The following is a 24,251-nucleotide window of genomic DNA, read 5'->3' on the forward strand; positions in this document are numbered from 1 at the left end:
AGCATTTCATGAAGGGCTCTGCGGCCCCAGAGGGAAGCCCCGGCTCCAGCCAGACTGCTCCTCCCTGGAGGCCCCAAGGCCTCGCTTCGCTGGCACCACCGTCCCTGTCCCTATCACCTTTTTCCCGTGGCCCCACCAGTGAGGAAATTGGGGGTGGAGTGGGCTGAACGCCACCAGCTCCTGAAAAATGAGCTGCTCACTCTGGAATTGGGGACCTGCAGGGAGACAGCACCCTGGTCATCTCGTGGAGCGACCGGGTTGACTCAGTGGCTGGCATGAGGTGGGGCCTGCCCGCTGCCTCTCGCCCTTTGGCACAGGCACCCAGCCACCCGCCATCCTGTGGGACTTTCTGCTGGGACTACATTGATTTGAGTCCAGTCCTCCAAGACATGTGTGATGTGATGGGACTGGTCATTCAAGAGGTGACATGTGCCCTGGGGCTGCAGGTCAGCTGGGAGCAGCAGGAGCAGGTTCGGCAGATGCAGCAACAAGTGCACCTTTCTCAAGGGCGCAGCTTCAGGCCTTACATGGTCACACACCTGGAGGCCTCAGTCCCCTGAGTGAGCTCGGGGTGGGCCTTTGTTTCAGACAGGATCCCAGCCCCGGGGACAGCACGACCACAGCCCCTCCTCCTGGACATGCCCCCACCCTGCCCGTGTGGCCTGACTCAGCCGTCCCCCAGTACCTGTTCCTCTCTGTGTCACCAGGCTGTGCCCACCAGCTCCTGCTTACAAGCACCACATATGCTCCCCTGATGTCCCTCCCAGGGGCCTGGGTCTTATTCATCCTTGCTCCCCCTACACAGGGACTGGGATTTGAATTTGGGTATTTCTGTGACCTTTGGGTAAGTTTATGTATCTGCCAACCTTAATTTTTTTCATATGTAAAATAAAAATCAGTGAATGGTCAGAGTAGACACGTGTTGGTTTGTTGACTTCAGGTGCCTGGGCTGTGGCTCTGTGCAGGCCTTTGGGGAAAGGCAGCCACTGAGCTGTGCCTATAGGGCAGGTGGCGTCTGCAGCTGCCCCCCAGGTCTTGGGCGGCTCCCCCCGTCTCAGGCATGGAGGTCTTGGGCATGCCAGAGCTTGGGAGGCGACAGCTGATCTCAGCACTCGGAGACGGCTCCTCAAGCCTCTGCGTCCCCCGGGAGCCCTGCCATGCGGGACGCTCAGGCTCTGCCAGGGGCCTAGCCACCGAGACCTTCCCATCACTTTGGGGAGGGGAGAAGGCCCAACGGCAGCGAAGTGTGGCCCGTGAACAGAGAGGACTGCTCCATGGTCTAGTCTCCCTTGCCGCTCATGTCTTCGAACACCTGGGCTCCACTTGGGGACCCGCATGGGTTTCCGGGAGCCGCGAGCTGTAAACACCAGGAAATGCTTTAAAAGGGCAAGTTGAGTTCTGCCAAACCACATCCCTGTTCCAGGTCCCTCGCACGGGACTGGTGTATCGAGGAGAGCCCTGTCCGGAAACCCTTCATGTATTTCCACTTGGATCTTATTCAACCAAACATGTGCTTGTGTGTTCAGCGGAAAGTAAACACTTGCCCGTGGCCACGGCGTGTTTGCAGGGGCTCAATTACAACATTAACGGGGCAGATTTCGAGGTCTCTGTGCAGCGGGAGAGATTACAACAGCACCTCTAATGAAGGGGGGCGCCTGAGATAAGACCTAAGGACAATACTCGGCTTGTTTACTCCCTGAACTGGATCCGCCACCCTGCTGTGGGCCTGGGTCTCAACACAGCGGAGGGACCTCGTGACCCCAGGCTGGAGCAGTGGCTCCGGAGGAGACCCAGGAGGCAGCAGACCATGCCAAGGGACGGTGGACGGCAGCAGGTGGGCATGGCATCGGCTGCCCCTAGCCGTGGTGTCCAAGTCCAGAGGGTCTGGGCTGGCAAGGTGACCCCGCAATGCCCAGTTATTGCACCAGAGCCCCGGGGCTTGCAGCAACCTCTGGAAATGGCACAGAAGCTCTGGAGAGAAGGCAGGCGAAGACTTGGCCCGCAGGCTGGATGGGACCCACCCCTGTGAGGGAGGAACCCACAGAGACTGGTCACAGGGCCCCCGGCCAAGCAGCCAGACAGTGGAGACGAGGGGGGATGGACAGTGGGGACGAGTGGGGGTGCAGCTCAGAGTGGACAGCCACCCCCCGCATTGTCCCTGCTGCCCAAGAGCATCTGCAGACCCCAAGCTGCTCCACGAAGGCAGCCAAGGGGCCCAGGTGAGGCAGGGGCCACTCAGACCCAGCAGCCCCCTCCATGGTGGACTTTGCTGCTCCTTCCCAGGGGATAGATGACTGTGGACGAAGGATAACAGTCTGGACTCAGCACCTCCTGCAGGTCACAGGTGTCGTCAGAGACTGAGGAAGCGGTTTGGAGCGAGTGTGGACGGCACGTCTCCACACCAGCCTCCCCAGAAGGACAAGTCAGGAAAACTTGACACGAGGACATGTCCAAGGGCGTCCATTGGTCTCGCGCCCCCACCTGGAGTCTCCGATCAAGGAGGGAGTGCTCCACATCTGGAAGTGGTGCTCTGTGAGTCCAAGAGTCTCAAGCCGTCTAATCCTGAGCAGTTGGGGTGGCTGAATGGGACTCAGACATGGGCACTGGGCAGTGCAGGGTGGGCGCTTGCAGTGGTAGACAGGGGCGGGGGCATGGTGGCTGGCAGGAGCACCAGCAGGAGCATGGAGGTGCTCCTGTGGGGCTGGGGGTGAGCAGAGAGCCATCAACACTCTGCACCCGCCCCCCCCCCCCGCCCGCCACCTCCTCCCAAGGCCTGTGACCGGGGCCAGGTGGGTGAGCGCGGAGGGTACCCGTCATAGCCGTCTCTCTGGCCCCTAGCACCTGCTCCATCCTTTGAGGAGCCAGATGTCCCTGTGTAGCTGTCCTGGGGTCACCACAACAGAGCAGCACAAACCAGGTGGTTTACAACAGACACTCATTCTCTGAGTGCCAGAGACCAGGAGTCTGACATCAAGGTTCCCCCGGGGTCTGGGGGAGGACCCTCCAGGCCTCTTCCAGCTTCCAGCAGTGGATGGAGGTCTTTGGTTTGTCCTGTCTGTGCCTCTGTGCATGTCTCAGGAGGACATCCACCCAGATCATCCAGAACCATCTCCTCTCAGGAACAATAATTATACCTGAAGACCTTTTTTCCAAATAAGGCAAAGGAATTTGCAGTGACTTCATGGAAATGTGTCTTCAGGCCCCAGCATCCAAGCAGCACGGTCCCCTTTGTGGGGGCATATGAACCACCATTCGGTTGTGCAGCACCACAGGGGTGCCCATGTGAGCCTGCTCCCACCTGTGGTGTCCCACTGCAGGTGGTGGCTGCCTCCTCTGACCTCTCAGTGTCCAGGGAGGAGCACGTCAGAAGGGACACTGCCATCCACCAGGAAAACCAGCCTGCACGGCAGCGGGAGGCCAAGGGGCTGGCACACCTGGGGCAGAGCGTGTAGGACCCAGACGGCCTGCTGTGGGTGCCCCCAGGCAGCAGGAATAGATGGGGGCTGCAACCTGGCTTGGGAAGAGTGTGCCTGTCAGGGCCTCAGCCTCTTTGGAATGAGGGTTGGGCTCAAACCCCAAGGGAAGCAGCCCAAACCAGCAGAACAATGCAATGATGCAGGGGGAATGGGATGCAGGGGGATGGGATGTAAGGGGATGGGACGCATGGGAATGGGATGCAGGGGGAATGGGATGCATGGGTATGGGACGCACGGGGATGGGGTGCAGGGGGATGGGACGCAGGGGGATAGGGCTGACTCCCCCCACTGCCCCTTGGTCCCTTTCCCAGGCGCTCCCTGTCGTGGCCAAGGGCTGCTGCCTCTGCAAGCATGCTGCTCAGACCCTTCCAGGATCCGCCTCAGCTGTCAGGAGACTGGCATTGACAAGCAAGCTGGTGGCCCTGAGTCTGGCACAGGACTTGCCAACGAGGAGGCTCGGTCTGGGGTCCAGGGGCTCACTCCTCAGCCAACCTGCACCTCCTGGCACACCTGCCTGACCCCTCAAGGGCACGTCCACACTCCTGCTCAGTGTGTTTCCTAGAGGATCCAGCCTGCCGTGATGGACAAGCACACGGGGCTCCCTTGGTCTTAAGCCCAGAGCACAAGAACCCCAATAAGGAGCCAGCAAGAGGGGACAGGCAGGATCAAGAAGGGTACAGGCAGGAGCCAGGACCACTCATTGGGCTGACCTCCATCCCAGAACCGGGCAGAGCAGTTAACCAGCAGCTGTAAACTGCTGTGTAACAACATCCACGAGGAGACACAATGAATGGATATTTCGGGGACGCATGGATCCTGGCACAAGAGGCCACCGCCACTGCATGAAATATGAATCAAGGACATGTGGATAAAGACAGCAAGCTAAGGATAGGGTTGATGACACATCAGCTTGGGAAGGAGCAGCAGTCAGATCCTGTCTTGGAAACGAGGCAAGGCTTCTCTTCCCTCTTCAGAGGAAATTAATAAAAATATTTGCAAGTTATTATGAAAAAATATGTATTAGCTCCCGGAGTGATCATTTAAAATCAGTTACTTGGGAGACCAAGCACATCAGGATGGAGGGGACAGGCCACGAGGCAGAGGAGAGCAGATGTCCCAAACAGGGAAGCCGAGGGGTGACAATGGGGTATATAACCCAAGACTACATTTGTCTTATGCTGTTACCTCATATTTTAATCCTATAAAAACTAAAGCACATCAAAACTGCTCCCCTGGAGGTGGGGTGTAGGTCCAGCATTACCTTCCCAGGGGGACCCACAGCATGCTAGCGACACCCACCAAGTCTGGGCACCCTCCGAGAGCCCCAAGGGGTCTCTCTCCTGGCTCCAGCACGGGAACCAAACACCGGCCATGGGCAACGGGGACCATCTGGTCCCTGCCAGCACCCCCGATGGCCGTTCCTCCGGGTCCTGAGACCCAGAAACAGAAAATACACGAGAAGTGGAGAGAGGCTCAAGGCAGGGCCTATGAATCTCTACTTGTACGCTGAGGAAACCAGCGAGCACAGCCTCCAGCCCACAGGCAGAGCACTGGTCCACGGGGCCCGCAGCACAGACACCTCGGTCTGACGGCATCTGAGGAAGCCACAGGCAAGGGCGCTGAAGACCAAACCACCAGAGAACCAAGAAGTCCGCACACAGGGTGAGCCCCGCACACACACTGAGTCTCGCACCCAGACTGAGTCCCTGCACACGGGGTGAGTCCCACACACAGAGTGAGGCCCACACACGGGGTGAGGCCCACACGTGGTGTAAGTCCTGTATTAGCCGTGGCAGAAAGAGGATGGGACCAGTTCCACATCCGGCCAGGGTCCCAGCAGCCCGAGCACCCTTCAGCACCACGGCTGCCGGTGGGCCTGTGCAGTGCCGCTCCATCCTCTGGGGTTTGTGTTCATGCTTGTGGTGAGGTGTTGGCCTCGTCTCCTTTGCTGCACACCCTCCCCGCTTCCTGTGTCCCATCTCCCGACGTGTCCGGTGTGCACCCCAGCCTGGCGGCCACCGGGCTGAAACATGGGGGCTCTTAGTCCCCTTAGGGCACTCCCAATTTCCCCCGTGGCTGGGACACATCTCCCGCCCCTATGGAACCTGCCTTGAGGTCTCATGTGCAGCACCTCTGGATTCAAGAGGTGATGGCTCAGAGCTCAGAGCTCAGGTCTGATTCTTAGAGCCCCACTGCAGGGTGCAGCCACAGCCTCAAGGGGCTTCGACCCTCCCAGCTCTACCCTCCCCATCACCTCAGGGGAGGCACTGGGCTCTGCTGGAGGGATGGGGGGCACAGTGCAGCTTCCCAGACCACAGGACCCCCACCCAGTGGGAGTGGATGGCCCTGCCCCAGTGTCCCCAGCCAAGTCCCCGTGGGCAGGACACTCAGCCCCCTCTGATGACAAGGGCCCCAGACTTCAGGCCAGGGGGGAAGTGGCAGGGCGCTGTCTTGGCCGGCACAGGCGCTCCCTGCCCGTGTGAGGCAGGACAGCCTGAGGCTCCTGTCAGCGGCACGACTCTTGGCTCCAGGCAAGCTGCTATGCGGTATTATTCCCTTGCTGCATTTTTATTAAAACCTTAAACCCAGAATAAAGGCAGAGAAATACAAATTTATTTCTCTTCTTGAAGAGACACCTGGCAACACGTCCACAGAACAATATCCATAATCACTTAGCCAAATTTCCATACCATTTGACTCAATTTTCTGGAAAGCAGAGGTATATTTTCGGAGCACAGAGATCGGTGTGTAATCTTCACCTCCCTGCCTCCCACCTGGAGCCCCACAGCGCGCAGGCACCTCCCTCCAGGCAGGCGGCCAGGGTGCAGCCCGAGCAGGGGAGCGCCTGTGCTGGACCTGCCCCCCGCCGCATCTCCCTCCCGGGCTCCCATGCAGGTCACAGCCCCACTGGATGGCCCCACAGGCTGAGGGGTAGGGCTCCGGGACGGGATCATGATCAGGGAGGAGCCAGATTAGAGGTGTGAACACCCTCAGGGCACCACACAGGGCAAGTGTGGAAACCTTCCCTCCTGCAAGGAGGAGGAGGAGGAGGAGGACGGCCAGATGAGCCTCAGGGTAAGACCTCTGCATGCCAGGGACCAGGGGACAGTCTCAGGTGAGACCCCCATGCGTGCGGATGCACCTGCCAGGTGATGCTAAGGTGCATACAGACATACACTCACCCAGCCACTGACCCAAGAGGTTCTCAGGCCCCCAGGCCAGGGTAGAGCCCAGACCCCTCAGGGATGGGGGAGAGGCTCAGAGAAGAGCCCTCAGCCTCACTGGCCGGCCACATACAGCTCACAGAACAGGCTTCCAGGACTTCAGCTAGGCTTCCCACACCCCAAGCCGACCACGGGGTGTACAACATGAGCTCGAGGGGGCTTGAGGTGTTTTCAGCAAGTGGGGAGATGACACACTGGAAACACACGTCCATGAAAACATCTTATCTTGTCTGTTCTTCAGCACAGCTTGCAAGGACACCCCTGAACCCAAAAGCACAACATCATGCAAGGCCCCGTTCAAAGCAGCCGCCATCGTGTCTCCTTCCCTCGATGCCGGTGTCCCGTAGCTTCTCCAACACCACTGGTCCCGTCCCTAAGCCTTCTGAGCCTGAACACTAGTTCTACTTCTATCGAATTTAGGAACGTGATCTGTTATGTCATTAAAGAATAAAACGTTTGAGGCACAAAACAGTTCAAGAAGGAACAAGAGGGCCTACAAGAGTCCCATTCTACAACCAGAGGGCGCCTGTCACTCAGGACAGATCGTCCTTCTCTGTGCACAGAAGCTGATACACATATCCATAAGCATGTTGATACATAAATGTAATTACATATGTACATCAAATGTAAACATGATTACATGCACGATAAGTACACAATGTGCACACATGCTACCACGCTCCCCCGAGCACACCTCCTGCTCCCATCTCAAACACACCACACACAATCATCCTCCTCCATGGCTCTGACCCTCATGTCCAATCCTCCTCAGTAATTAATTATTACCTGGTCCTGCAGTAATGCACGAGGCAGCGCGTCTGCTGCTGACCATGCAAGAAGCTCCCAGTCTGCCCACTGAGACCTCTGTAGCTGTCATGACCCTGGATACTCAGCTGCGGCTGCATGGCAGGAGGCCATGATGACACGGCAGTGGCGTGGACTGGGTGAAAACCCCGTGAGGGCCCAGGGCCAGCCCCTCGAGGGAGATTCGGGGAGTAGGGAGTGACCCATGGCCACGGGCTGAGCCACATGTACCCCATGGGGAACTTGGGTCCGCCTCCCCAGGGCAGGCCAAGTGCCCCCGAGGCATGGCTCTGCAGGTATCATGCACACGATGACAAGAGCCGATGACAAGAGCCGCTCCGTGGCACAGTGTCGCTGACAGCAAAGTTCCCAGGACTGCTAGGAGGGCAGCTGCAGACAGGTGAGGAGCCACCAAGCTGGTAGGAGTGGGATGGCACCCACGCTGGGACAGAAGGAAATATGCAGGGACCCACGGAACCCACGTGCACAGCTCCAGTCATTGACCTCCTTGGAAGGCAACAACCTGGCCCATAGGGTAGGGCTGCAGATTCAGATCCCTCCCCAGGAACGAAAGCTTGAGCCATACAGCAAGACACCAACATCAGCCAGAGGGACACCTGAGAATTAAGGATAGAGGGCCAGCCCTAGGCCAGCGCAACCCCCTCAACCCCTCCCTGCGAGCGCCCCCACAGAGGTGTGAGGAACACATCTACAGGCCATGAGTGTCTCAGATCTTCACCCCCAGGACTGTCACTGATCTGAAGCCCAGACACCACGCACCGATATCCACCACGGCCTTCACGTGGAGGCCATGCTCTCTGCAAGCAGCCTTGCGGATACCACACACCCATCTGCGGATGTGCAGGACCCCTCTGACAACTAACTCTGGCTCAGGAACTCCTGAAGCCTTGTCACACTTCCCCAGAACTGTCCTAGTCTGACATTTCACCGACTTCCTTCCTCCCCTCAGCCCTCTTCCATGAGGATCTGACCTGGATCTTGCTCAGCTGGCCTCACGAGCCTCCACCAAATCCTTCGCATAGTGTCCTTCTCCAGCATTTATCCTAATAAAGCTCTCACGTAAGTAATCCCCCTTGCTCTGCTTTGGGGGGACCCAGCACAGATGTGAAGAAAATCTAATAAAGCTACATGTAAGCTATTATGATGAGTGGACAATTGCTACGATTACTTAGCAAGACTCGTAGATACAAAATCAACATACAAAACTTAAGTGCATTTCTGTGTACCAGTGACAGGTAAAAATTCCATCTTAAAGAAAATACAAAAAAAAAAAAAAAAAAAGAAAAGAAAATATAATTGCATTTTTACAATGAGGCCCCTAAGAATAAATCTAATAAAAGTTGTGCAAAACATCACAAAGTTTACAGAATGTTGAAAGGCATTAAGACAAAAGTAAACGTAGAGAGGTATACAATGTTCACAGATTGAAATAATCATTGTAAATAGTTGACCTTCTCCAAACTGATTTATAGACAGTACAACCCTATTCAAAACAATATTTTTGGGGGAGGGAGGACTGGATTCTAAATTTTTTTTTTTGATTCTAAAAATTTATATGAAAAGAAAAAGGTCAGAAACTGCCAGGGTTTTTTTTTTTTTTTTCTTTTCTATAAAAGATCTTATTTATTTATTCGATAGAATGAACAAGCACACAAGTGCACAAGGAGGGGGAGGGACAAGAGGAGGGGGCTCAGATTCCCCACTGAGCGGGGAGCCCAACACAGGACTCGATCCCAGGACCCTCAGATCACAACCTGAGCTGAAGGCAGCCACTTCACTGACAGAGGCACCCACACAACCCAGCCGGGGGATTCCTGAAGAATAAAAGTTTGAAGTACTTTCCTTGAGATATCGATGTCTATTGTAAAACTACAGAAATTAAGTCAGTCTTGTTTTGATGCAAAGAGACACTACTTGACCAACGGAACAAAATAATGAATATACAGATTTTTGGCTTATGACAGCAGAATTTCAGATCAGACTTCTCAATTACTGGTGTCTTGAAATTGAACACATTTATGGAAAATAAATGAACTGGTCTCACACCTCACACCATTTGTAAAAACTCATTCCAGGTAAATTAAAAACAAAATGAGGAAGACAAAACTATTACATGTGTATCTTTCCTGATTCCAGAGTTGGGATGTATTTCTTAAACAAATGTGGCATTTGCTAATACAACATTTTTATAAAACAAAGACCAACAGATGGGTCTATATTGAAATTTAAAGAAAAGACAACCACCAAGAAAGCATACTAGAAGCTGAGAAAAGGTATCTGTAATATCTAGGACTGACAGAAGACTAATTTATAGAATATGAGACCCCCAAAAATCAGTAACAAATGGTAGGAAACTCTCAAAAAAGTACAAAGGGAAGGAACAAGCAATTCGCATGCTGGAAATCTCAATGGCCAGCATTTGCATGAAAACACACCCAACCTCATTAACAGTTAAGAAATAGAAGTTAAAGCATGAAATGCCAGCAGCAGTCAGCAGCCAGATTGGTGTTAAAGTCCGTCCATGTTTGTAAAAGCTAAAAATTGCAAATAATCCAAACACTCATGAACAATAAAATGACTGAACTGTGGTGACTCCAAAAACTGGAATAATTTAGAGCAATATGTGAACTTCAGTTACAACTGGAGGTCAGTTCTCAACATGAGACTTATGTTACGGGTATCAATATGACCCTACATGTAAAATGCTGAATTACATGGGGCACCTGCATGGCTCAGTCAGGTAAGCATCCAACTTCAGCTCAAGTGATGATCTCTGGGTTGTGAGATCGAGTGCCGTTTTGGGCTCTATGCGCAGCGTGGAGTCTGATGGAGATTCTCCCTCTCCCTCTGCCCCCCACCCGGCTCACTCGCTCTCAAGTCAACCTTTAAAAAAATAATAACAAAATGCTAAATTACAGATTCCATTAACAATCTGTTATTTTTGGCAGTGCAAACACAGGTGGCAAAATTACAATGAAAAGCAGGGGGTGACTGACACAGGAGTCAGGACGACTTATCTACACAGAGAGGGCAGGAAAACAGGAAGAGTCAAAGGAGGCTCCCAGATTATTAGAAATGCTCATATTTTAAACTAGGAGGTAGGAACATGTCTTCTGGCTTCATAATTAATCTTTAAACTTGACATATAGAAATTAATTATAGAGAAAAAACCATATATCACCAAAAGCTGCTTCTCAAAAAACACCACAAACAAAAAAACCACCAACAAACAAAAACCTGATAAAGAGCACTCCAATGGAACAGCTCTTGTCAAAATCATCTTCTTGCCAAATGCAATGATCAATTCTCTATCAGAATCCACGACTGTCTTTCAGCAGCATTCAAAAGAGCTGAGTACTGATTTCCTACCATGCTGTTCCCCTTGGCTTCCCCAACACTCCCATGCTCCTGCTTGGCCTCTGAATGTTGGGAGTACCTCTGGCTGAGTTGTGGATCTTCGTCTCTACACCTTCTTCCTGGGTAATCTAAGTCCCATGCCTTCAAATGCTCCTTTTATGTTGATAATCTCCATATGTTTATCTCTAGCTCTGAGATAAACAGAGCTCCTCTGAATCCCAGACTCATAAATCCAGAGTTAACATCTCTGACACTCTATCCTATAAACTTTAGCTGCTTTGGCTTCCCAGGACAACCACAGGCACTGAAGTTAGAGAAATTTCCATGTTCTGCCTAGGTTCCCTCTCCCTGCATGGCAGACTGCAGACCTCCTTCAGGTAGTAAGTCAGAGCGACTGGAGGGCTCATCTCGGTTGTTTGCCAAATCTGAGGTATCACAATCCTCCACTGCCAGGTATACATGGTCTCCACCTGGACATACCCAGTTTCTTTGGTTGCGTTTGGTTTGGTTTGTGTCAGGCAGAATATGTCTGGTCTCTATTATTCCATCTTAGCTAGAAATGGAGGCCCACCCTCTCTAATAACTCTGAACATACAAATTAATAATGGTACCTCATAAATGCTTAGTTATTTGGTGAATGAAGTCCCTAACTTTAAAACTAATGAGTACAAAGCAGAGTCTTGTCTTGACAGTGAGGAAAAACAAATAGCAAAGTGGTAGACTTAAATCCAATCACGTAAATAATCACATTAAAGGCAAATAGTCTAGAAATTCCAATTTAAAAAAAAAAGAGAGACTGTTCAAGTGAATTAAAAAACAATAAACATAAGTGTACCAACTATATGTTGTTTGCAAGATATCTACCTTAAATATACAGTCACAAATATGGTCAATATAAAAGGATGGAAAAGTTATACCATGTTAACACAAATGAAAAGAAAGCTGGAAGGACTATAATATTGACAGAGTATATTTCAAGGCAAAGAATATTACCAGAGATTGCAAAGGTCACTTTACAGTGATAAAGGAGGTCCATTCATCCAGGAAATATAATTCTAAATACTTATGAACCTAACAATATAAAGCAAAAACTAAAATTCAAGGAGACAAATTCAGAATTATAGTGAAAAGATTACACCCAACCTCATAAATCAAGAAGTAGACCAAAATTAGTGAGATGCAAAAGACTTAAACCAACCACCTTATCCTGACTTCACAGAACACAAGAACAGCAGAATAAACATTCTGCTAACGTGTACCCAGGACTTTACCACTATACACCCTATCTAAGGGCATAAAACAAATCTCAATAAATTTAAATGGAGGGGCACCTGGGTGGCTCAGTCACTCAAGTGTGTCTTCAGCTCAAGTCATGATTCCAGGGTCCTAGGATCAAGCCCCTTAGCAGGCTCCTTGTTCTGTAAAGGACCTCTTCTCTCTCTCTCTCTCTCCCTCTGCCTGCTACTCCCCCTGCTTGTGCTCTAATAAATAAAATCTTTTAAAAAATTTAAATGGTTTAGTCTCATATAAAGTATGTTCTCTCTGACCACAGTGGGATTATATTGTAAATCAGTAACAGAAAGGTATATGCAAATTCCATAAAAATTTGGAAACCAAGTGACAAACTTCTAAATAACCCATAGGTCAAAGAATTTTTAAATAGGAAAGCTGGAAAGTATTTTGAAAAGAAAAAAAATGAAGAACACATTAAAATTTGTAGAATGCGAGGAGCCCAGGTGGCTCAGCGGTTTAGCGCCACCTTCAGGCCAGGGCCTGATCTTGGAGATCCAGGATCCAGTCCCATGTCGGGCTTCCTGCAAGGAGCCTGCTTCTCCCTCTTCCTGTGTCTCTGCCTTTCTCTGTCTCTCATGAATAAATAAACAGAATCTTAAAAAAAAAAAAAAAAAATTGTAGGATGCACAAGAAGATCTTAAATCAATTACCTTCTATCTCAAGGAAAAAAAAGAGTAAGCAGAAGAAAAATAATAAAGATCAGAGTAGAAATCAATAAAATAAAAAGCGTTAAGACAATAGAGAAAATCAAGGACAACAAAAGCTCCATAATTGGGAAGATAAATGGAACTGATTAATCTCTAGCTAGTTATATAAGGAGACAAACCTCCCATGCAGAAGAATTTAACATAATTTATGTAGGTGCTCCCGCTCAAGGAGGTAGAACAGAACTCCTCTTCCCTAAATGTGGGCTGCACAGTGACCTCCTCCTGAAGAGCACAGGATGAAAAACCATCTCAGCCTGGTGATCAGGGTCAGTCAGCATTCACGGTGATGAGCCGCATTCGCAGTTTGCACCCTGGATTCCGTGTGATGAGAAGGGCATGTTACTTCTGTGGTCTTTCTCCTCAAAGCTTATAACCCCACACTAATCATGAGAAAAACATCAGACAAAACCCAGTTGGGGCATTCTATAAAATATCTGACCAGTACTCCTCAAAACTGTCCAGACCTTAGAAAAACAAGAAAAAAGCCTGAGAAACTGTCACAGTCAGAAGGAGCCTAACGTGATATAACAACCAAATGTTATGTGGTGTCCTGAACAGAATCTGAGAACAGAAAAAGCATCATCCAACAGAAATAAACAGGAGACACATACATAATTTATAGTTTTCTAGTAACAATATTAAAAAAGTAAAAAAAAATAAATAAATAAAACACACTGGTGAAATTTTAATATTATTTTATTTAAGCTAACATATACAAAATAGCACTTCAACATGTAGCTGTATGAAAAAATATTGAGCTATCTTACATTCTTTTTTCATACTAAATATTTGGAATTTGCAGTGTGTTTTACACTTATAGCACATCTCAATTCAGAATAGGCACATTTCAAGTGCTCAACAGCCACCTGTGATGGACAGGCAGCTCTAAACAAATAGCTATGATTTAAAGTTGACAACAATTGAAAACTACTATAGTCATAGTGATGACTCTTGGTTAATTGCAGGCTAATCCATAGATACCGCTTTTTCGGACAAGTTTCATTTTGTGGTTAAAATGACAACAACAAAAAAAGAGTAGCAGCTTTGTTCTGATTCTCTATGTATAGTCATTTGTCTGGATTCTTCTCCCTGCACACTGTACCTATGGGAGACTGTCGACACCATGGGCTGAAATAAAAATTTCTCCACTCAAGCACAGAGCCTGATAGATGCTTAAGTTTTTAAAAAAGAAACTGGGAGGAAAAATTTGCAAATCACTTACACGATAAAAGACTTATATCCAGATACATAACATAAACAATTCTTAAAACTCTGTAAGAAAACAACCCAATAAAAACATCAGCAAATATTTTAACAGACAAAATTTCATGGCAGATAAGCACATGAAAACACACCCAATGTCATTAGACACCAGAGAGATGGCACCACACACCTGTGAGGACCTCTCGTGTGGAGAGGGCACTCTGGGAAGCGCGGACAAGCATGGGCAGCAACTAGAGACAGTGACACACTCTGACCACAGTGGCCTGTCTCTGAACACCTCAGCCATAAACCTACCATAGATGGTCTAGCCGTTCCCTCTCCTAGTCACCAGAGAAATAACGGCATTTACTCAGAGAAAGAAGCTTACACACCTGTTCACAGCAGCTCTCTTTGTAACACCAGAAACAATGTGAATGGCATTTGTAGGTGAATGTGTTTTCTTTTGCCACAGGAGGTAAAGCTCTTAATTTTTTTTCCAAATGGTTTGTCCAAAGCCGTTTACCCCAAAGCATCTGTTGAGTAATCAGTTCACATATCTCTGAAGTGAACCTTCACAGACTCTAAGGACCCATGACAAACACCAGCTTTTGGATACTTTGTTCTAGTCCACTGATGTTTCTGTTGTGTCCTACCACTTCATACATAGTAGCATTTTCTTTTTTGATATATGATTTTTGATATATGACAAATTTCTGCGTCTTTTTCTATTCTTCTTTTTCAGAAACAAAAAATTGAGGGGAAAAAAAGGAAACTTCCTAGACATTCTGAACTGTACCTATATCCAGTCAGAAGGAAATAAGAGAATCACGGACTAGTTAGGAATTAAGGACATAGAAAAGCACCCCACGAAAGCCTGTGATGTAACTCAAGTTAATGCAGAGAATGATTCCATCAGAAGCACAAGAAAAAATTCCATTAGCATTCAATTCAGGAAAAAATAAACCAAACGAGGAAGAGGAAAAGCATTAAATACAGAACAGTAAATTACAAAAAAAGCAAAAAATGGCATCTATACATAGTAAAATGGTAATATCAAGAGATAATTCTTGAAAGACATAAGCTATAATTCCACTGGTAAAAGTGATCAGGAAGGAAAAAGAAAACACGAATATGTAATATTAGGAATGAAAGGGTTATAATTCAAATATAAGTATTTCAGGCATCAGTATAAAAATTAATGCCAACAAATTTGAAAGCCTAAATGAAAACATGATTTTCTAGAAAAAAAAAACGAGCTTGGAATTCAGAAATCTGAGTCTCATAAGCAAAGTAGAAAAGCAAATGGTTGTTTATAACCCACCCACCAAAAAGTGTCAGTGAGCCAGTATGGTTGAAACTGAGCAGAGTCACGGGAAGTGATCTTCCAAAAGGAGGCCAGAGAGCAGGCCAGAGCGCACCTTCTACCACGTCCAAGTCCAATAGACCTGAGCAACTCAGCCTGAGTCACCAACACAGAACTGACCAATTCTGCTTTCACATTTGAGCTGCACTCACTTATTTCCACACACCTGTAAATACCACTATTTCTGAATTCTAAATTCCTACATGCCACTCCACACCCCTTGTCCACTTAAATGCACATAACAGGGTGGTGCATCCTCTTGCTTACCGAGGCCCAGCCAGCTATGCTCAGCTTACACAAGTCTTCCGGGATGACTGGGGTAGGAAGCTCGTCTTCACTGCTTGTGGCCATAGCGTTCACACCAGCATTCCCAGCCACAAGGAGTCATGCTCACCACAGGTCACTAAACCAACCACCAGCTCTGCTGCACACATGACCCCCAGATGCTATACTTTCTGGTAACACTCTTCATGTAGATTTTGTGCCTTGTGACTCCCCTTGAGTATGACCATGGTTATTTGATAAAAGTGCTTTCTTCCTAGTAAGTGGGGTTTTCATGATGCCTGTACCATTCTGTCCTATGAAGCCATAGGACAAGGAGAATCACGATGCCATGAGTTCTGCTGGTGACATACATGTACACAAGAAGGAGAGACGGCACCCTTCCCTCTTCAGTCAAGCCCATCAACCCAATAGGACTTGTGGGAGACAAGTTCTATCTGGGGATGAACTGCAGCCACAGTACCTGACCTTCCTGGGCAGTAAAAGGCACCCTCACTGGCAGGAAAGCTAAGCTGGACTCACGTGAGCTGCCCAGGGCAAAGGCTCCCCTCCACCAGGATCACAGAGCTCTCTTTATGAAGAAACTGCTAAGGGCCTGACTCAATGCAGTCATCTCTGATCTTTACAACCACCCTGGAAGGTTAGCACAATCATTCTCTGGATGAAGCAGCAGCTCTCCCACGGCCACACCAGGATATAGGTCTCCAGAGACGACTCCCCACTGCCTGCTATGAGCTCTCCCACTTCACTCACCAGGTGGGAGCCCCGAGTCATCACTGATGATGATGGCTCTGGGCCAGGCCTGCCCATTCATGCAACGCCTCCAGTGGGGTCTAGAATGAGTTCTCGCAGGGCCATGTCAATTGAGACAGCGTGCTCGGGCTCTGCGGCCCCCCCCCCCCCCCACCGGGGCACCCTATCAGACAGTGCCTCCATAACTTGCAAACCATGCCTGAGTACTTGACAAGCTCCTGGGCTCTGACAGAGTCTCAGTCCCCAGATCTGGATCAGCATTTTTTCAGAGTGGGTTCTACTGAGGACTAGAGGAGAAAGGCCTTTTAAAAAAAACAGACTCCAAGGTCAAAAATCTTCGGGACATCTCTCTGGGAAATACAGGTGGCCCCTGTTTTCAAAAGTCTGTGTCATATCACTCGGGCGTTACAAAAGACCTCCATCAGTACCCATTCCAAGAGGATTTCACTTTATGAAGAGAGGCAGGAAGCACACAGAAGGCCCAGCACTGGATCTGCAGCAGTGGAGTGGCAGGGATGGTAGTTCCCACACCCTCTGGGGCCATGCTAGCACCTCGGCACCCAGTGCCCTCTGGGGCCATGCTGGCATCTTGGCGCCCAGTGCCCTCCGGGGACACGCTGGCACCTCAGCGCCCAGTGCCCTCTGGGGACATACTCGCATCTCAGTGCCCAGCTGCCAGAGCCTTTATCCAGGCTTTCTCTTGATTTTGTGCCTCTGTTGGCAGCATGTGTCCTCAGGAAAGCCTGAGGAAGGTGACTTTGGGGTCTGGGAGCATGCGAACACTTCTCTACGGGAGCCCATGGCAATGCTCCTTCACCTACTCCATTCGGGCATGCCAAAGTTTGCCTACAAGTGTCCACTTTGGGATGGTGGGGGAACCTGTACACAACACATCATCAGTTTTGGGAAACTTCCAGTAGAGATACTGCTTCAAATTTCCAATTTTACAGATTTTTAAACTAAAACTGGTACCATAAAAAGTTCTGGCCTTCACCACAGATTTCATCTTTGCAGAGCCAGCACCTGAACTGCTCCTCTGGTTTTAAAGGGCCTCGGACGGGAACCTAAGACAGCTAAAAAGGGATGGGGGTGGTACCCCTCTGGCCACACCCTGAGGGCTGCCAGGTTTCATGCCAGTCCACATGCCAGGTTTCGTGGACGGCACAGCTCATGCACTGGTGTGACAAACTCCTGACAAACTGCCAGCCTGGCCTGCGAACCTAGAGGGTGACCTCGCTGTCTTCACAGAATAGTCAAGGAAGAGCCGATACATCTGAAAGATAATTGCTTTTAATTCTATAAGTTTCACTTATGCAACACCATAAAGGCAGATTTATGTGACTTGATACGACATTTTTACAAAAAACAGTTTCCCCCACATCTGGTCAGTAGTATATAAATATTTACAATGAAAAAATAGGCAAGGAAAAAGGAAATCTTCATTATTCAAGTCAGTTTCTTTCCAATGCTTATCAGAATTTGAAAATAAAATAGTTCATTAACTTTGTAGTCATCCGTATTTACATATCACTTCAGCCAACAGATCAAGAAATGGAGGCTTGTGGGTCTTCTGTTCATGACCCCTATGTAGGCTCTACACTAATTTTAGAAGTTATCGGAAAGAGTAAATTAAATATAAAAATGTAAACTTTGAAAGAAGATAAACTTTGAAAGAAAGATAAACGTGTAAAGGTTCTTACAGAGGTTAATATTTTACACACTACAAACCAAAATAAAATGCTCTATATATTTTCTTAGAAGGGACATTCTGTTTCAATTTAATTTGATTATATAACAAAAACTGCCTCTAAGGAGGATGTTAAAAAAATAGCAATGACAATACCATCTTAACTGATGAACATCCATTCGCTCTAATTTCCTCTAAAAGCAACTGTGATTTCTTAAAAAATGACAAATATAAATTATATCATGGAGAGCTTATGAAGCCTCAACAAAGTGTGGTATCTCTTAAATATGAAGACTTTAAAAAATAAATTTGAATAGTGCAAACCAGCCTATTTAACTTAGTGATATTACAAATATATTCAACTTTCCAATGTATAAAAACATGACTTTGATTCTATCAGACGCCATGCCATTGAAAACACTGAAGTACTTGTGGGCAGGAACAGTAGGCGTCTGTAGCATGCCAGTGGCCTTGAGGATTTAAATGTGAATGTTTATGTCTCATAATGCAAGTAGTAGCGTCCATAGATCCCTGTGAGGACACAGAAGGGTTCACGTGTGGGAGCCACGCCGCCCTCGAGAGCCCAGAGACACTCGGAGCCTTGGCTCTCTGGCTTCGTAATGCTCATTAAAGTCCAACCTGAAGCTAAGAAACCGAAGACTTTCATCAGAGCTGGTTGTCAGCAACACCAGAAACTGCTGCACGATGCCCTAAGAACAAAAAAAAAGGAGTATCCACTTTAAAGAGGAGCTATCCACAGAACATAATAGCCCCCCCATGCCACTGCAGCCTCATTTGGGGTGGTTTTTCCTCCCAGATCAACAATCTTGCAGGAACACCCCCACCACAGCAGGCATCCCAAGGAAGGAAAGCCAGTCCGGGAACCCGAGTTTCACAGCCATGTTAGGAAGAGATACCCACATCCACAAATACAAATGCACAATCCATACATTTTATTTAAAAGAATTAACCTATAGATTTTTCCTTTTGCCCTAAGTTCTATATGAATAAGCAAAACAGCAAAGCTTCTGACGTTAAAGAAGCCTATTCTTTTCATTTTAAATTTAAAACCCAGTGTTACACACTCCCTCTTTTACCTGAGTTATGAAAGAGCCCGAATCGTGGAGCCCTCAAGGGAAAACAGAGGGTGAACATGAGAGACAAGGGATTATAACTGAAGTTTACTCAAACTTTCAAATAACAAAAACTGGCTGCTTCTCTGCAGGGCTGAGTTGCTTAGGAGCACAAACCCCATCCCTGCCAGGCTCCTGAGCCACAGCCAGCAGATGTGGGTCTGTCCGATATAGGTGATGTGGGTCTCCACACTTGCAGACCTGGGAAAGGCCCCCTGCAGAGAAGTCGCCACTGAAACTCCAATCCCACCAGTCTTTTCAAACCCTAACAGCATCTCTGTCCCTCCCCAGTCCCTTCCCATGCTCCTGCAGATTCAGGAATGTCACACAAGGGAACTCACACCTGAGCAAGCACACAGTCGGAGGCCATGGACACCCCTTTGTCTTTCTGGGAGACCGAAAGCTTAGGATACAGTCCCTCTCCTGAGAATGCTACTACCAAAAGTATAGGTGGAGGCTTCTTGTCAGGAGCTGTGAGGGACACTTCTGTCCTTGGGTTGAGGATTCCAGATGAGACTGCTCCTGAGCAGTGGGGCATGGCACTGCTAACACCCTGTTGTTTCAGGCACCAATAATTCAAAAGAGAACAGAAAAGGGCTTTTTCTGTTAAGCAAAAGAAATCCTAATAGCCATGATTTAGAAAGAAGGTTAAGATTATAATCTGAGTAAAACTGGGATTATACAGATTAAGATTACTTTTCAAAAACGTATGAAGTCTCCCAGGAAATGTGTACCCATTCCTATCTCTTTCAGAAATGAGCACAGCGACACACATTTTTAAGTTACAGATAACTGCGTTACAGATATACTACTATCTTCACCAACAGTTTGGAACTAACCATTCCATTTTAAATAGAAATGTGAATTCAAGTGGTGTAGGTATTTCATTATCCAAACACCCATCCGGTGAAGGTATTTTTGCACTGAGCATAACCTCATCTTTGCCACCATTTAGGAAACATATTTTCAACAAACGTGCCCTGGTCACTAATGTGAGAGGAAGCCCATCTGCAAAGGGACAAAGTCCTCCCCAGCTCACATTATGCTGAAGACAGCTACAAAAGTATGAGGACCCTGGGAAGCAAACCAGATGCCTATGGAACACAGAGGTTGCTTCATTTTAAATCATGAACCACATGGAGACATTAGCACACAGAAACAGAATTTTTAAACATTTCAACGTCAATGCTTGTCTTTCTAATTAGTTACCAGCAACCAAATGTAAAACTTCTTCATAAAACCTTTTCACCTTTATCTCCATCACTAAAATCACACTGAGACACAGATGGACTCAGAAACCAAACCACAACATAGAAATAAAAAGCAGAGCACACAGACTCTGTATATCCGCTTTTCTCACAGCCTCCTGGGTCTGTGGCCCTGAGTTAAGCACCTGCTGCCTCGTGCTCCCCGCACGGCAGTTCCCCGCACACCTATGCACTTCCTGTCTCACCTCAGGCTCCCACAGGGTTCTGGGGCTGCAGAGCTCAGCCCCTACAGGGCTCCCACTTGCTGCTGACAACACCAAAACCACTCCAGGCCAGCACCCTTAGCCCAGGACCTCCACGAAGGTCACAGCCAAAACTGGGCCCCACTGAGGGTGGTGTGTGGACCAAAAGGACTCTGTGTGAATCATTTGACCGCAGTGCTCAATTGCAGAAAAAGAACAATATGACTGGGACACTGTTCTGTCACTCCAATGCGCACCTGGTAGAAATGTGTCAAAATCCGCAGCTGTGAGCACATTTTCGGAATAGATTCTCGAAATTCTTGAATCCTCTTATTCTCCTCCTCCTCTTCTGCTGCTGTCACTCCCCACCGGCCCTGAAGAATCAGAAGGACCAGGAAAGTAAAATCTGGGTACAAGAAGCTTCCAGGGTAGGACTGGGCTGGAAGGTGAAGGTAGGGAAATGTATGTTTTCTACACCCTTTGTGTTGCTAAACACCTTCACCATAATCTGTTGATGCCCAATCGCACTCTTGCTTACTTTTTCCAATCAGTAAGATACCTTGGAAATATTTTATATCAATACATATGAGCACCCAGAGAACTTGCTCCTTGTTTTAGTAACTATAGGACTCCATTGCATAATTGTAACACTTGCAATAATTTGTCACAAAATAACCAGTCTTTAGTTACTGAAAGCTATGTCTTGTATCTTTCCATCATTGTGGACACAATCACAGACCTTGGAACCAATAGTTCAAAGTCCTAGAGCCCATTAACCCTTCACTTTGGTGGGAACGCTTCTGGCTATTTCTCCTAAGCATGGTGGATCTTTTTATTTTGGAAACAGATCTACTTCTATTTTTAAAAGATTGTTCTTAATGAATGGTGAGTCTAACTAAATGCTTTTCAGCTAGCCTATATAGGAATTAGAGTACGATTCTTGTCTTTTTATCAATGGGGTTATTCCGTTGTGATGATAAAACTTTAATTTCTTTTACTATTCTCTATGTTACCTTCTGGGAGCTTTAGTATTTTAACTTCCATGTTCAGCCCATGTCATGGTGCTTGGCATGTGTGAGGCAGGGTTGAAATACAGCCACCCAGCACCACTTATCGATGTTCCATTCCCCACTGTTCCATTAAGAACTAATGATCTCAATGTGTAGGGCTGTCTCTGGACCTTATTCTACTCCCCTGATTGTCCTTGCTTGAGCCAACACCATTCTTCTCATTGATGAAGTTTTATTAAGTCTCGAGGATGTCTCGAGTTGAGTATATGTATACTCAACTATAAATGTATTCTTGTTCAAAACTCTCTTCACTGCATGCTACACCTTTCCACATAAATTTTACAATTTATTGTTTTCTACAAAAAATAAAAAAAAATTATACCCACCAAAAAAAAAAAACTGTTGGGGATTAGAACTGGGATTGCACTGAATCAATCAGTTCTCCAATTCACAAACACAGTATACTCTTTGACTTCTCAAAACTGTATACTCCTTGACTTATTGAGGGCCTCATTACCATCTCTTGTGATGCAGTGATAAGCAAGCTTTCTTTGTAAGGGCCAGAGGAGCACATACGTTGGGGTTTGTGGGCCACCTGGTCTATGTTGTTACTCAGGTCTACCACTAGAGCACACGAGCAACCACAGACAACACAGAAATCACTGGCATGGCTGCTCCAATAAAACTCCAACTACAGAAACACAGAGGGGGCCAGGCCGGGCCTGCAGACCCTTGGTTGTCAAGCCCTGTTTTATCGTTTTCTGTACAAAGATCTTCCATGTATATTTTTTATTACATTATAATGCTCTTTTAAAGATATTTTTTAAATTTATTTCATTTGTGGTTGATTAGAAATATAACTGATTTTTGTATACTGACCTTGTTTCCTGTTACTTTGATAAATTCATTTATTAACCCCAGCTAACTTATCTAAAGATTATTTTGGATTTTCTATGTCCACAACCATGACACCGAACCCTCTCACCAAAAAAAAAAAAAAAAAAAAAAAGACAGCCTGCTTATATGCTTGCACTTTGTATTCTTTTGTCTTGGTTTATAATGTTGATAGACCATCACTGTCACACTGAATGAAGAGCTGATGGTTCTGGGTCTCACTCCCAGGACTGCACCATTAAGCATGAGGTTTGGACTCAGATATTTCAAGCAAACCTTCTTTCAGATTTTCCTTAGAATCAAATGATCTCTCTCTATTGAGACGATTGTGCAATTTTCTCCTTTAGATTGTAAATATGGTGAATTTCAATATTTTCATCAGAATGACACACAAACTTTGTACTGCTAGGACAAACAGAAACTTGTTTATAATGTCCTACCCTTTGATACATCATAACTTGGTGACACTGCCTTTGGGCTTCATGACATAGACCAGTACAGAACAGAAAGCAAAAAGGCCAGGCTTGTCTAAATGCTTTGTTTCATCAATTTGACCTTAGAACCAAATAACTATCTTACAAAATTAAATTCAATTTTGTTTTATAAGTTAAAAGCAAAAACAAAACCAATTAATCTGTGTACTGAGCTGGGGGCATAACCTCATGGGAGTAATTATGTCAAGTGCATTACAACTTGGATTCTGATATATAAAACTAGCATGTGTCCTTCTCAGTAACTACTGTTGCTACCCTGCTGGGGTCAGTACCAGCATGTATGTAGAGACAGCTGTGTGCACATCTGTGTATGCTGGGGGGTTGGGGGGGCTATCAGATAGCAAGTAACAGTCTGCTCATGTTAGAAACCAGGATTTCCAATGTAGAAGATAAACAAAGAAAAGAAAGTCCCTTTAATCCTAAACTTGAATTGGAAATACCATTATGAACATGGGGGAACAGAGGAAAGGAAGCACAGAACCAGGGGGAGGTGGGTGGCCCACTAGGGACAGAAGCAGGAGGCAGGCTCCTCACAGAGCTCGCAGGGCGCGGGGCTCGGGGCGGAGTCCCTCTTGCAGTCTCTTTAACACTGCAACAGTCTAAATGGTTGCTTCGTCAATCATTTTGCCCACTGAATTTAAATAATTTCTTACAGTTCCAGTTTTAACTGTCCTACAGTATCCCAAATCACATCTGAATAAAACACACTGAATAATCATGACTCATTGTGTAGATCTGTTCCACTCTAGCACTGACAGTTTATAGTCTGGAGAGAGAAACATCAACTCCCATATCACTGGCCGCCCTGCTATTATGAGGGTGAAACTCCCAAGGACTGATTTTTGTAGATTTTATATAGTTTAGTAATCCTCCAGAAGGACAGATTCTCTGGGGCTGTGTGAAGCTCTGGAAATCACAGCAGTGACTAGGTTTTACTGAATGCTTCCCAAATGATAAGTAACTAACATATCCTACACATGTCTATGGGGTTTTCCTTAGGTCCACTCCCATTTTACAAAGAAGGAAACCTTTCTTAGGATAGTCAAGCCCCCCAAAGGCATAATGCTGGTGAGCATGGTTGGGATGGGGTCTGCGGCAGG

At 47.2% G+C, this 24,251-nt stretch overlaps 1 protein-coding gene across 1 annotated transcript in view; it reads right to left on the minus strand.

Moving 5' to 3' along the window:
* Nucleotides 1-13,560: 13,560 nt before the first annotated feature.
* Nucleotides 13,561-24,251, minus strand: part of TUBGCP3 (tubulin gamma complex component 3) — an 82,913-nt gene continuing 72,222 nt past the window's right edge. The window contains exons 21-22 of the mRNA XM_026008846.2: nucleotides 21,011-21,127; nucleotides 13,561-18,880 (exon numbers count right to left, since the gene is read on the minus strand). Of these exons, the coding sequence (XP_025864631.1) occupies nucleotides 18,722-18,880; nucleotides 21,011-21,127 (276 nt within the window). The 3' untranslated portion in view covers nucleotides 13,561-18,721. The remainder of the gene's footprint in view (nucleotides 18,881-21,010; nucleotides 21,128-24,251) is intronic.

Source organism: Vulpes vulpes, chromosome 6, assembly GCF_048418805.1.
Source record: "Vulpes vulpes isolate BD-2025 chromosome 6, VulVul3, whole genome shotgun sequence".
In the NCBI taxonomy this organism is placed as follows: Eukaryota; Metazoa; Chordata; class Mammalia; order Carnivora; family Canidae; genus Vulpes; species Vulpes vulpes.